The sequence below is a fragment of the Schistocerca cancellata genome, chromosome 1, assembly GCF_023864275.1.
Source record: "Schistocerca cancellata isolate TAMUIC-IGC-003103 chromosome 1, iqSchCanc2.1, whole genome shotgun sequence".
NCBI classification, from domain to species: Eukaryota; Metazoa; Arthropoda; class Insecta; order Orthoptera; family Acrididae; genus Schistocerca; species Schistocerca cancellata.
Window position 1 is genome coordinate 155326877 of NC_064626.1, and position 13911 is coordinate 155340787.

The window sequence follows — 13911 nt, forward strand, 5'->3', positions numbered from 1 at the left end:
ATTTGGACTGTCCTGAAGTAGCTGTTTAAATTCACTGCAGACTTCCACACAATGTTCCTTCAGATTGTCTTGAAGCAGAATACAAACTTAGTGACACACCCCTTCTCGTGTTAGAAATTCTTCTGACAGAATGTGTTTATATATACCATAACTTATTCCTGAGGTGTTATAAATGTCTTAGATGGCCTGTCTACCTTCCTGCAGAATCGTATCCCTCAATTTCTGAACATTTTCTTATCTGGAGCCATTAGGTGGATGCCCAAAATGGATATTGTCATCAGTCAATGTGAGTCCATTTTTTAAATATATGCCAGTCTGCATCTGATCTAAGATATTGTCTCCAACAACTTGATTCAACATTTGTTTTGTTTCTACAGTGATATTCTCAAATTTAAAGCAAATTTTATATATACACATTGCCACCTCAACAAAACAGGACAATGGAAATATGCTCACTACAAACTAACCATACAACTCAAATCACAACCACTTGTCATACTGAATCAAGAAAGATGTTTTGTGAGACACTTAGCGGTATTTTAGTATACACTTGAACAAATTTTGGGTAAAATTCAAATCTCAGGAACTTTTCAATGCTCTCTAATACACTAGAAACCATACACATTTTAAAGCTAAGCAATATTTGATCACAATTAGTCTAGATATGCATTTTGAACAAACAAAGATTGACCTTCATTAAAAAAAGCAAGTAATTTGATGTGTGTATCACTCAAGTAATGGCAATATATTTGTTTTTTAATAAATTAACTGATATCCTGGACATTCTCTGCTTTCAAACCTTATATGATCTTAGGTGCAGTTGTGAACATAAGTGTAAGTGTTAAGAAAGAAATTAGTAACTGTATCATAAACATTTTTACTAATTTGGCCTGGAACAAATGGCAACCACTCTTACAAAGCGTAAACACAAATTCAACATCAGGCTTAGACCACACACTTACAGGTACTAGCAGGGAAAGTTACAATGTCTGTGTACTCTCAGATTATTATAGACAGATAATAAAGTTGCTGACAGGCTTGCAAAGCCCTCAAAACCACAGACTTGCAAAAAAATCTTCTGAAAACCTTAAACACATACTTTTGAAAGTATAGATGTATCAGACTTGGAGAAATTGAGGAGCTGGGAACCGTAAGGGCCTAAAGTACACAATCATCAATTCTGAGATTTTAGCATGTGTGCACGCTCCTGACATCTGTAGATCTTATGGAAAACTCGATTTGACTATATCCATAGTCCCACACTGTATATATGAAGATACGTGAAAAGCTGTCTCACCAATTTCTCAGACATTCAGTTCTATACGGGCCCAAGGCACAAAACATAATTTTGTTGCTCTGTGGACCTCAACTGTTGTCCAAGGCTGGTGCGCGCGTGCACACGCACTTGTGGATGCACGCATGCGCTTTGGGCCTTTAATGGTTCTCACTGCCTCAGTCATAAACAAAAAACAATATAGATGAAAAATTGTCTCTGTTCTATACATTATTATAATTATTATTTTAGGAGATATTTCTGAAAGGGCCACAACCAGTAACAGTATGTAAGAGGAAATAAACAGATAACTACACATATTAGAAAGTTTTCCAAGATCCTTGAACACTCACTCATCATGGCGGGATACTGACTCAGATTTTAGGCAGGCAGAGGGGAAGATAAGGAGATGTAATAGAAGTGTGGAAACAGGATTGTGTTCCTAAATTCACCTTGACTGTGATGAGATAATGAAAGTGTCACACTGTGCTGTACTTCCTGTCTAAGTGAATATAGGTGAGATGAAGCTATAATACTTAAATATATCTTAAAGATTTATGGAAAACCGGCTTTGACTATATATGTTGTCCCACACTGTATATATGAAGACCATGAAGGGACTGTTTTTATTTTTATAGTATGATACTGTATATTAAATAAATGTTTACTTTTACTGTTTAACATAGAACGCGCAATGACTGCAACATTATGATGTCAGAATCTTTGTTGCAGTACTGAGCTGGCCATCGCCACAGCTTATGTAACAGCCTGTGGTTGCAAGAATAAGAATCCCCCCCCCCCACTCACTGCTACAGTCCTGTAACTCTCTTGTAAATGAGAATATTTCATTGTAAAATGTAAAAGAAATTAGAGAATCTGTGTGTCCATAACTTAACTCGTCATGATTTAATGTTCACTTTTGTTTCAGCCTTCATTAAGTGCTGCATTGTATATATACATGGTGTTACAAAAATGTACGGCCAAACTTTCAGGAAACATTCCTCACATACAAAGAAAGAAAATATGTTATGTGGACATGTTAGAGCTCATTTTATTACTTCTCTTCAAATCACATTAATCATGGAATGGAAACACACAGCAACAGAACGTACCAGCATGACTTCAAACACTTTGTTACAGGAAATGTTCAAAATGTCCTCTATTAGCAAGGATACATGCATCCACCCTCCGTCGCATGGAATCCCTGATGCGCTGATGCAGCCTTGGAGAATGGCGTATTGTATCACAGCCGTCCACAATAGGAGCACGAAGAGTCTCTACATTTGGTATCGGGGTTGCGTAGACAAGAGCTTTCAAATGCCCCCATAAATGAAAGTCAAGAGCGTTGAGGTCAGGAGAGCGTGGAGGCCATGGAATTGGTCCGCCTTTAGCAATCCATCGGTCACCAAATCTGTTGTTGAGAAATGTACGAACACTTCAACTGAAATATGCACGAGCTCCATCGTGGGCCCAATCAAGACATCACCAACAATGCCTGCCCAAACGTTCACAGAAAATCTGTGTTGATGACGTGATTGCACAATTGTGTGCGGAGTCTCGTCAGCCCACACATGTTGATTGTGAAAATTTACAATTTGATCACGTTGGAATGAAGCCTCATCCATAAAGAGAACATTTGCACTGAAATGAGGATTGACATACTGTTGGATGAACCATTTGCAGAAGTGTACCTGTAGAGGCCAGTCAGCTGCTGATAGTGCCTGCACACACTGTACATGGTACGGAAACAACTGGTTCTCCCGTAGCACTCTCCATTCAGTGACGTGGTCAATGTTACCTTGTACAGCAGCAACTTCTCTGACGCTGACATTAGGGTTATCGTCAACTGCACGAAGAATTGCCTCGTCCATTGCAGGTGTCCCGTCGTTCTAGGTCTTCCCCAGTCGCGAGTCATAGGCTGGAATGTTCCGTGCTCCCTAAGACGCCGATCAATTGCTTCGTATGTCTTCCTGTCGGGACACCTTCGTTCTGGAAATCTGTCTCGATACAAACGTACCGCCCCACGGCTATTGCCCTGTGCTAATCCATACATCAAATGGGCATCTGCCAACTCCGCATTTGTAAACATTGCGCTGACTGCAAAACCACGTTCGTGATGAACACTAACCTGTTGATGCTATGTACGGATGTGCTTGATGCTAGTACTGTAGAGCAATGAGTTGCATGTCAACACAAGCACCGAAGTCAACATTACCTTCCTTCAATTGAGCCAACTGGCGGTGAATCGAGGAAGTACAGTACACACTGACGAAACTAAAATGAGCTCTAACGTGGAAATTAAGCATTTCCGGACACATGTCCACCTAACATCTTTTCTTTATTTGCGTGTGAGGAATGTTTCCTGAAAGTTTGGCCGTAAGACATATTGTGATTTTACACTGAATGATGTTCCCATATCACCTATTTAATTGACAAAACATAACAGAAGTATTGAAAAAGGAAAGAACATTAATAAACACTTTACAAGTTGTTTGGCAAGTGCCATTAATGTCTTTGCAGCATGCAACAAAATTTTATTCTCTGAAGAAAAGAAAGCAAACTAAATAAATGCAACCTGAAAATTAAAAAGTGAAGGATTTCCACATCATTCTAAGCCAAGAAAATTAATGTGGCTTATGCTCTGGTGGAAGACAATCTGAACAGGGTCTACTTAACATGCAAAAATTCTTTGGAATCAGGTCGAAATGCTGCATCTAGTAACCATGACAGGTCATTGTACAGAAGAAACAGAGATTCAAGACTCAAGGAAAATGATTCACCAGAGCAGTTTTGACAGTGGCAGGCGCAGATCTTTACCTCACAACCATGTAAGTCATTTTTACGTATCTGAGAATTGAGCTTGTCCAGGCCCTGATGTTGTGGGGACCTGCAAGCAAATGATATGAGCAGCGGCTGACTATAACACTGATGAGGTGCGATGCTTTCTGTTGGTAGCAACCGAGTCTAGTTGCTGTCTGGTGGTGGTGTCTATGCCCTGTACTGGTCAACCAACTACAATAGATTTGCCCAATGAGCTCAGTTCATACTGATAGTGAGGTAATATGTACCAGGGTTCTGAGAAACAGTTTGTAAAATGTGTTTGTGTATATAAGTGGTGTGGGAGTTCTGTAGTGGATTTATAGAGAATAGAGATTAAAATTGTTAATAATGATTGAAGAAATTTTTCGAGGTTGGTACACACGTTGATAGGCCAAATTCTTGAATACCATTTCATTTTCATGAATCACTACATTAATACTCATAAGCCTGACAAGAATAATTATATAAATCAAAACAAAGATCTATTAGCAGTATGAGTTAGTAGGTAAAGAATTTTTAGAATCCGTTAAGGAAGTATCACCAGATACAGCCAGAAAGGCTAAAGAATGGGAAACTGAGCTCAAAACAATAACAACTCCAATGTTGGAAAAAAAAGTAAGTTTAAAAGTCAGAAGGGCAGTGAAACTAATTTAATAAGCGTAATTCAATCTAATGTTGAAAGAGGATATTTACTCTTCTTGTAGTGGAAATACTGGGGTGAATAAGGGAGATCTATCTGAGGGTGTGGAACATGCAGAGACCAATTACAAGAAATGTGCAAACTGGTTTCTGAAATCTATATGCAATATAGCCCACATATTAGTGAGAAGACATTCTGAAAACAATAGTAGTGAAAATAAAGTGTTGCCATATTTAAAGAATGACATGCAGGAAACCCTAGGATAATGTTGATAAAACCTGTTGACTGCATTAACACCATTATACTAGAATGGTGCATAATTTATGTAGTGAAGGGTGAGTTAATTTCAGTTTCAAAATAACAGTCATTTGGCAAGTCAGTATCCTTGTTTCAAACCAGAAGGGAAAACCCATGATCGATTATTATTTTTAAAACCTTTGTAAAGGATTTTCCTACTAAAAGGAAGTGATATAAAGTGAAAAGTAATGTCATGTTTTACATTGCTAAAGATGCTATATACAGGGTGTTACAAAAAGGTACGGCCAAACTTTCACGATACATTCCTCACACACAAAGAAAGGAAATATGTTATGTGGACATGTGTCTGGAAACGCTTACTTTCCATGTTAGAGCTCATTTTATTACTTCTCTTCAAATCACATTAATCATGGAATGGAAACACACAGCAACAGAATGTACCAGCGTGACACTTTGTTACAGGTAATGTTCAAAATGTCCTCCGTTAGCGAGGATACATGCGTCCACCCTGTGGATCCCTGATGCGCTGATGCAGCCCTGGAGAATGGCGTATTTTATCACAGCCGTCTACAATACGAGCACGAAGAGTCTCTACATTTGGTATCGGGGTTGAGTAGACAAGAGCTTTCAAATGCCCCCATAAATGAAAGTCAAGAGGGTTGAGGTCAGAAGCGCATGGAGGCCATGGAATTGGTCCACCTCTACCAATCCATCGGTCACCGAATCTGTTGTTGAGAAGCTTACGAACACTTCGACTGAAATGTGCAGGAGCTCCATCGTGCATGAACCACATGTTGTGTTGTACTTGTAAAGGCACATGTTCTAGCAGCACAGGTAGAGTATCCCGTATGAAATCATGATAATGTGCTCCATTGAGCGTAGGTGTGAGTGTAGGTGACGAAACTAAAATGAGCTCTAACATGGAAATTAAGCATTTCCGGACACATGTCCACATAACATCTTTTCTTTATTTGTGTGTGAGGAATGTTTCCTGAAAGTTTGGCCACACATTTTTGTAACACCCTGTATATTAGTATACTTGAAAAAGTTTAAGAAAAGAAAGAAAAGGAGCAGAATACTGATCTGGAAGCAAACCAGGAAAAAGATTCCAAGTTTTTGATATTCAGACAGGATAATTTTCTGGGATTTATTTTTGTACTACTCTTTCCCCTGTGGCTTCACTCACATATGCATTTGGCACACACATTGCACACATTTCCGTCTCCCCTTCTCTGCGTCCACGTCTTCCTCCCCCACCTCTCTGTCTAACTCCTCCTCTTCTTCATTCTGTCTGTCTCTCCATCCCATCCTCCTCCCCTCTACCCTCTGTCCACACCCTCCTTCCATCTCTCTGTGCTTTTCCTCCTCCTCTCTTCCTTTTCCATTTGCCCATTCCCTCTCTGCACCTCCCACCTGCCACCTGCATCTTCCTTCCTACCCCCCCCCCCCCTCTCTCTCTCTCTCTGTATATCCCCTCCTCATCCCTCTCTGTGACCACCTCCTCCTACCCTCCCTCTCTTCCATACCCCCTTGCCCCTTTCTCTATCCATCTCTGCCTTCCCCCAGCTATGGTCATCTGTATGTGTAGCCCCAGCAAAACGAGTCTACAAGCCAGGCCAACACTACTCCAACACAACATGCCTGTCACGCAGGGCAGTCTACTACATACTGGCCGCTAATTCACTCATGTAGACTGTACGGTCTGCACAGATCTTTGTTTTGTTTTTTGTTTTTCTTTAACTGAATTTTTCTGTTGTACAAAACTGCAACATATTTCAAACTTTACACACTAAACGAGGTCATAGGAGCTCGGTCTTCGCCAAATGTACTTCTGACCAAAAGGCGATTCTGGTTACTGGAGACCAAGATTTTCGTTAACCATGCCTTTTACGTTCTTGTGGTGGTATTTCCATAGAAACCTCATTCCCTAACACATATTTCTTTATATCTAACCAATAAGTGAAATACCAATATTGACAGATTCACCATTAAACATTTTTTAATATAACAAAATATTTTTTTAAAAATTTTCATCCCCTGTCTTACCCCATTAGTGGTCGAATTTCCAAACATGTTGAAATAAATGTTTTTTTTATTTCTGACAGAGAAACAAAATACCAATTTTCATAGTTCCAGCTTAAAAATTGCCTTAATAGTAAGATATTTTCAAAAAGCCTTTCAGCCACTATTTCGCGGCTTAGAAATGAAATTTTGAACAAGTCCTTATTAGACAATGCCTGAAATGTAAGATCCATACCATCTTCAGATTTCAAGTTTCTATCCTTAGAAGTATGAACTAGGTGACAATGAGTCAGTGAATCATACTGGCCCTATTCCATCCCCTTAGGGGTTGAATTTACAAAAAAGTTGAAACAAGTGTTTTTTCCATTTCTAACTGGGAAGCCAAATACCAACTGTTATGGATATAGCTTTAAAAATTCTTTCACAATGAAAATTATATAAAAAAGCCTTTCATCCCATATTTCACCCCACTTACAGTATAAGATCAACATCCTCTGCAAGTTTCTATCTTTAGTGGTTTAGGCTGGGTGGTGATAAGAGTGTGATTCAGTCAATTGGGGCATTGGTGTGACTTACAAAACGAAAGTGCTGGCAGGTCGATAGACAAACAAACAAACACAAACATACACACAAAATTCAAGCTTTCGCAACCAACGGTTGCTTGATCAGGAAAGAGGGATGGAGACGGAAAGACGAAAGGATGTGGGTTTTAAGGGAGAGGGTAAGGAGTCATTCCAATCCCGGGAGTGGAAAGACTTACCTTCGGGGGGAAAAAAGGACAGGTATACACTTGCATACACACACACACACACACACATATTCCATCCGCACATACACAGACACAAGCAGACATTTGTCCTGACCTTCCTACACTGTGAAGCTTTCTATGTGGGAATGACCAGCAACAAACTGTCCATTCGCATGAATGGACACAGGCAGACAGTGTTTGTTGGTAATGAGGTTCACCCTGTGGCTAAACATGCCTTGGTGCACGGCCAGCACATCTTGGCACAGTGTTACACCGTCCGGGTTATCTGGATACTTCCCACTAACACCAACCTGTCAGAACTCCGGAGATGGGAACTTGCCCTTCAGTATATCCTCTCTTCTCGTTATCCGCCAGGCCTCAACCCCCACTAATTTCAAGTTGCCGCCGCTCATACCTCACCTGTCTTTCAACAACATCTTTGCCTATGTACTTCTGCCTCGACTGACATCTCTGCCGAAACTCTTTGCCTTTACAAATGTCTGCTTGTGTCTGTGTATGTGTGGTTGGATATGGGTGTGTGTGCGAGTGTATACCTGTCCTTTTTTCCTCCTAAGGTGAGTCTTTCCGCTCCCGGGATTGGAATGACTCCTTACCCTCTCCCTTAAAACCCACATCCTTTCGTCTTTCCCTCTCCTTCCCTCTTTCCTGATGAAGCAACCGTTGGTTGCGAAAGCTTGAATTTTGTGTGTATGTTTGTGTTTGTTTGTGTGTCTATCAACCTGCCAGCGCTTTTGTTTGGTTAAGTCACATCATCTTTCTTTTTAGATATATTTTTCCCACGTGGAATTTCTGACTTCCAGCCTTGCCTCTCAATCCTTCATAAAAAACCTTAATCCTACTCCCAACATCACCACTGCTGAAGCCCACGCTATCCGTGATCTGAAGGCTGACAGTTCCATCGTCATTCTTCCGGCGGACAAGGGTTCCACGACAGTGGTACTTGATCGTCGGGAGTATGTGGCTGAGGGACTGCGTCAGCTTTCAGACAACACCACATACAAAGTTTGCCAAGGTAATACCATTCCTGATGTCCAGGCGGAGCTTCAAGGAATCCTCAGAACCTTAGGCGCCCTACAAAACCTTTCACCTGACTCCATCAACCTCCTGACCCCACCGACACCCCGCACCCCTACCTTCTACCTACTTCCTAAAATTCACAAACCCAATCATCCCGGCCGCCCCATTGTAGCTGGTTACCAAGCCCCCACAGAACGTATCTCTGCCTACATAGATCAACACCTTCAACCCATTACATGCAGTCTCCCATCCTTCATCAAAGACACCAACCACTTTCTCGAATGCCTGGAATCCTTACCCAGTCTGTTACCCCCGGAAACCATCCTTGTAACCATTGATGCCACTTCCTTATACACAAATATTCCGCATGTCCAGGGCCTCGCTGCGATGGAGCACTATCTTTCACGCCGTTCACCTCCCACCCTACCTAAAACCTCTTTCCTCATTACCTTAGCCAGCTTCATCCTGACCCAGAACTTCTTCACTTTTGAAGGCCAGACATACCAACAATTAAAGGGAACAGCCATGGGTACCAGGATGGCCCCCTCGTACGCCAACCTATTCATGGGTCGCTTAGAGGAAGCCTTCTTGGTTACCCAGGCCTGCCAACCCAAAGTTTGGTACAGATTTATTGATGACATTTTCATGATCTGGACTCACAGTGAAGAAGAACTCCAGAATTTCCTCTCCAATCTCAAATGCTTTGGTTCCATCAGATTCACCTGGTCCTACTCTAAATCCCATGCTACTTTCCTTGATGTTGACCTCCATCTGTCCAATGGCCAGCTTCACACGTCCGTCCACATCAAACCCACCAACAAGCAACAGTACCTCCATTATGACAGCTGCCACCCATTCCACATCAAACGGTCCCTTCCCTACAGCCTAGGTCTTCGTGGAAAATGAATCTGCTCCAGTCCGGAATCCCTGAACCATTACACCAACAACCTGAAAACAGCTTTCGCATCCCGCAACTACCCTCCCGACCTGGTACAGAAGCAAATAACCAGAGCCACTTCCTCATCCCTTCAAACCCAGAACCTCCCACAGAAGAACCCCAAAAGTGCCCCACTTGTGACAGGATACTTTCCGGGACTGGATCAGACTCTGAATGTGGCTCTCCAGCAGGGATACGACTTCCTCAAATCCTGCCCTGAAATGAGATCCATCCTTCATGAAATCCTCCCCACTCCACCAAGAGTGTCTTTCCGCATCCACCTAACCTTCGTAACCTCTTAGTTCATCCCTATGAAATCCCCAAACCACCTTCCCTATCCTCTGGCTCCTACCCTTGCAACCGCCCCCGGTGTAAAACCTGTCCCATGCACCCTTCCACCACCACCTACTCCAGTCCTGTTACCCGGAAGGTGTACACGATCAAAGGCAGAGCCACGAGTGAAAGCACCCACGTGATTTACCAACTGACCTGCCTACACTGTGAAGCTTTCTATGTGGGAATGACCAGCAACAAACTGTCCATTCGCATGAATGGACACAGGCAGACAGTGTTTGTTGGTAATGAGGATCACCCTGTGGCTAAACATGCCTTGGTGCACGGTCAGCACATCTTGGCACAGTGTTACACCGTCCGGGTTATCTGGATACTTCCCACTAACACCAACCTGTCAGAACTCCGGAGATGGGAACTTGCCCTTCAGTATATCCTCTCTTCTCGTTATCCGCCAGGCCTCAACCTCCGCCAATTTCAAGTTGCCGCCACTCATACCTCACCTGTCTTTCAACAACATCTTTGCCTCTTTACGTCCGCCTCGACTGACATCTCTGCCGAAACTCTTTGCCTTTACAAATGTCTGCTTGTGTCTGTGTACGTGCGGATGGATATGTGTGTGTGTGTGCGAATGTATACCTGTCCTTTTTTCCCCCTAAGGTAAGTCTTTCCGCTCCCGGGATTGGAATGACTCCTTACCCTCTCCCCTAAAACCCACATCCTTTCGTCTTTCCCTCTCCTTCCCTCTTTCCTGATGAAGCAACTGTTTGTTGCGAAAGCTTGAATTTTGTGTGTATGTTTGTGTGTCTATTGACCTGCCAGCACTTTTGTTTGGTAAGTCTCATCATCTTCGTTTTATATATATACAAACAAAGATGGTTTGACTTACCAAACGAAAGCGCTGGCACGTCGATACACACACAAACAAACACAAACATACACACAAAATTCTAGCTTTCGCAACCAACGGTTGCCTCGTCAGGAAAGAGGGAAGGAGAGGGAAAGACGAAAGGATTTGGGTTTTAAGGGAGAGGGTAAGGAGTCATTCCAATCCCGGGAGCGGAAAGACTTACCTTAGGGGGAAAAAAGGACGGGTATACACTCGCGCACACACACACATATCCACCCACAAGCAGACATAATATGTTTTTCTTCAGAACATATGATTCTTACCATGTGTGTGTTTTTTTCAGATTTTCCAAAAAGAATGACAGAGCTTAGTTGTTAATTCCTTAATTTTTCTAAGTATGTCCCTGACGCATTAATTATTACTGCTTCAAGAAGATCTTTCTTCATATCTTATTATTTACATTTATTATAAGTCACTGGCAAGTATGAGCATCATTACAAACACATTAATCACTATACTAATTGTTTTAAGGAATGGATTTGCTTTGGGATCATGTTTGATCATCCATTACAAGAAAGAAAATCACTTGAGGCAGTAAATCTATTCACGAATTACATATGGGCCCTTAGGGATGATTTTCCTCACATTTATTATTCACTAGTCTACAAATATTGTATCTGAACATTTTTATGAGGCTCCTAGTTATTTAAATACCACGTTGTTTCAATATGAAGCTGGTTAGGCCAGCAGTTAGAACAATGGAAATTATTCAGACAATGCAGTTACACTGTGTGAATAGTGACAGTTTAGAACTGATAAGGACCCCACCTTTACAAACTTTAAGAAAAATTAAACAAAATATGAATATTAAGGAGATATGAGAGGAGTTTCCTCACTTTAAGAGTTGGAAAATGAAGAGAGGTGATGACCAAGAAATAAAAGGAAAGGGTGAGTATAGTACAGAGAAAAGCAGAAATAATCAATGAAAGGAATGGCCAGACAAGCTGTCAGCACAAGGTTCATATACACTATAGGCCCTTCATCTGGATGATACAAACACTAATGGTAGAACAAATCCTTACCCAACTTTTCATAATAATATTGAGTTTATTCATCAGTGAAGTTACCACAGACAGCATGGAGTATAGAATATTTTGCGAGTTGAATTACTGGCTACAAAGAACCCTTCAACTGGAAATGTCTACTACATGCATCATTCTTTCCATGTAGATTCTTTCCTTTGGTAGTGCTTTACCACTTTGGAAGAAAAAAAAAAAAAAAAGAATGATTTTAAACATGCAAATGTTCTGTTTACCATTCACATTATTTCCTCTTCCAATTGAGAAAGCTAGATACATCTTAAAACCAACACATTACTTTCAAATAAAAAGGCAACCTTGCACAGTGCAGAGGAAGAAACATATCAAAAGATCATCCATTGATATTTTATTAATTTATACTTCTGCAATTATTTTTATACCATGGCTATTTCCTCTGCCTTCATTGTTAAATTCCGTCAGTGGGCTCATAAAACAGAGAGGGTATTTCATAAATGACAGTTCAAAGCTAGAAGTGGCCAAGTGTATTTTAATGGTAGTATTTTAACAAATGACCCAGTTCTGGAAATTCTGCAGTACATAAAAGCAAAACTGTTACAGTCAGTCTGAAACTGATAAAGACCTGTGTGTGTCACACAAATCTATTTTTAATACTTTAAACAGTCACAATGCAAAATTCCAAAACAATTACATGAAAGCCAGATGGAAATTCAATTACACCAGCCACAAAGCAGCACAATATTTGAAATAATATGAAATAAAGTTCTTATGACTGAGTCGGAACAGGCCTGTTCATTTAGCTGGGCATGAACCTTTGAGACCAAGCTGCTGAGTATTTTCAGCTCTTTTTTATTATACCTGTGGAAGTGTCAGAAACGTCTAACAAACCTTCACCTGAGCTGAGCATATTTTCACTAAAGGGAACAAAATTGAAGAATATCTCGTCTTAACTAGCAATTCCAGGAACATAACTCTTTTTTTTTTATTCTGTCAATTCTTTTTAGTGTATAAATAATTCCTATTCTGTCGGTTTAATAAAACCATTTTCTCGTTTATTATAATTGTTTCCATTCAAAATATTAGGGCAAGGTTCGTAAAAGCTGTAACACACAGTTCCAAGGGTTAACTGGATAAATATGCAGATTAAACAAGATTCAAATTAAAGACTTAAAACAATTGTGAATTTTTTTTAATAAAAGTTACATTCACAGCCATATTAATACTCATCACTATTTCACAATAGACTAGAGTAGTTGTTTCAGTTTTTATGTAAAGTTTAGAACGAAGTTTCTAAAAACAATGTAACTTTTGTAAAGTTAATACAGTTATCCTAAAACAGTTACAGCATATACAAAAGGCACAAATAAACCATTCAAAATAAAAACAGCCTTTGAAAATAATCTTTACAAACAACACCTGTTCAAATTAAGTTATTTGTATTGCACAGTTGTGGGTCACTTGCAACCCATTGAATCTTTCTCCTGTTATAACAGTTCACAGAGCCGAGATAAAAGAAATGTTACTGCATACCAGTCCATTCTCCACCCATTACAGATAATACATTGGTAGCTGGTGGCTGCATTCATCACCATTGTGCACAATATCTTCAGAAGAATGAAGTCTGATTGATCATTCAAATAACTTTACCTCTTTTCTTTTTCAATCTTTGCATGTTCAAGCACCCACAACAAGTCCATCTTCATTTAGGAAACTTGAAAACACTTTTCTTGGTAGATTTGCTTTCAACTGGCTGGAAAAGAAATGAACTTTAGTATTCTCCGTTACACAAACATAAAACTAAATAACTAATGAAACTGCATAATATTGGACAAAATGTGATGTTTAACATTGTTATGAAACTGTAATGTTTGTAAGTACTGTATATACCATTTTCAGTTCTGCCACTTTCTTTCTTTCTTTCTTGGTATCTTGGCTACTCATTTTCTGATAATAGTAGATCCTATTCATTAACAGTT

At 40.3% G+C, this 13911-nt stretch overlaps 1 protein-coding gene across 1 annotated transcript in view; it reads right to left on the reverse strand.

The window, feature by feature from the left end:
- Positions 1-12668: 12668 nt before the first annotated feature.
- LOC126167427 (protein KIAA0100) overlaps positions 12669-13911 on the reverse strand; it is a 296899-nt gene continuing 295656 nt past the window's right edge. The window contains exon 39 of the mRNA XM_049920476.1: positions 12669-13685. Within this exon, the coding sequence (XP_049776433.1) occupies positions 13635-13685 (51 nt within the window). The 3' untranslated portion in view covers positions 12669-13634. The remainder of the gene's footprint in view (positions 13686-13911) is intronic.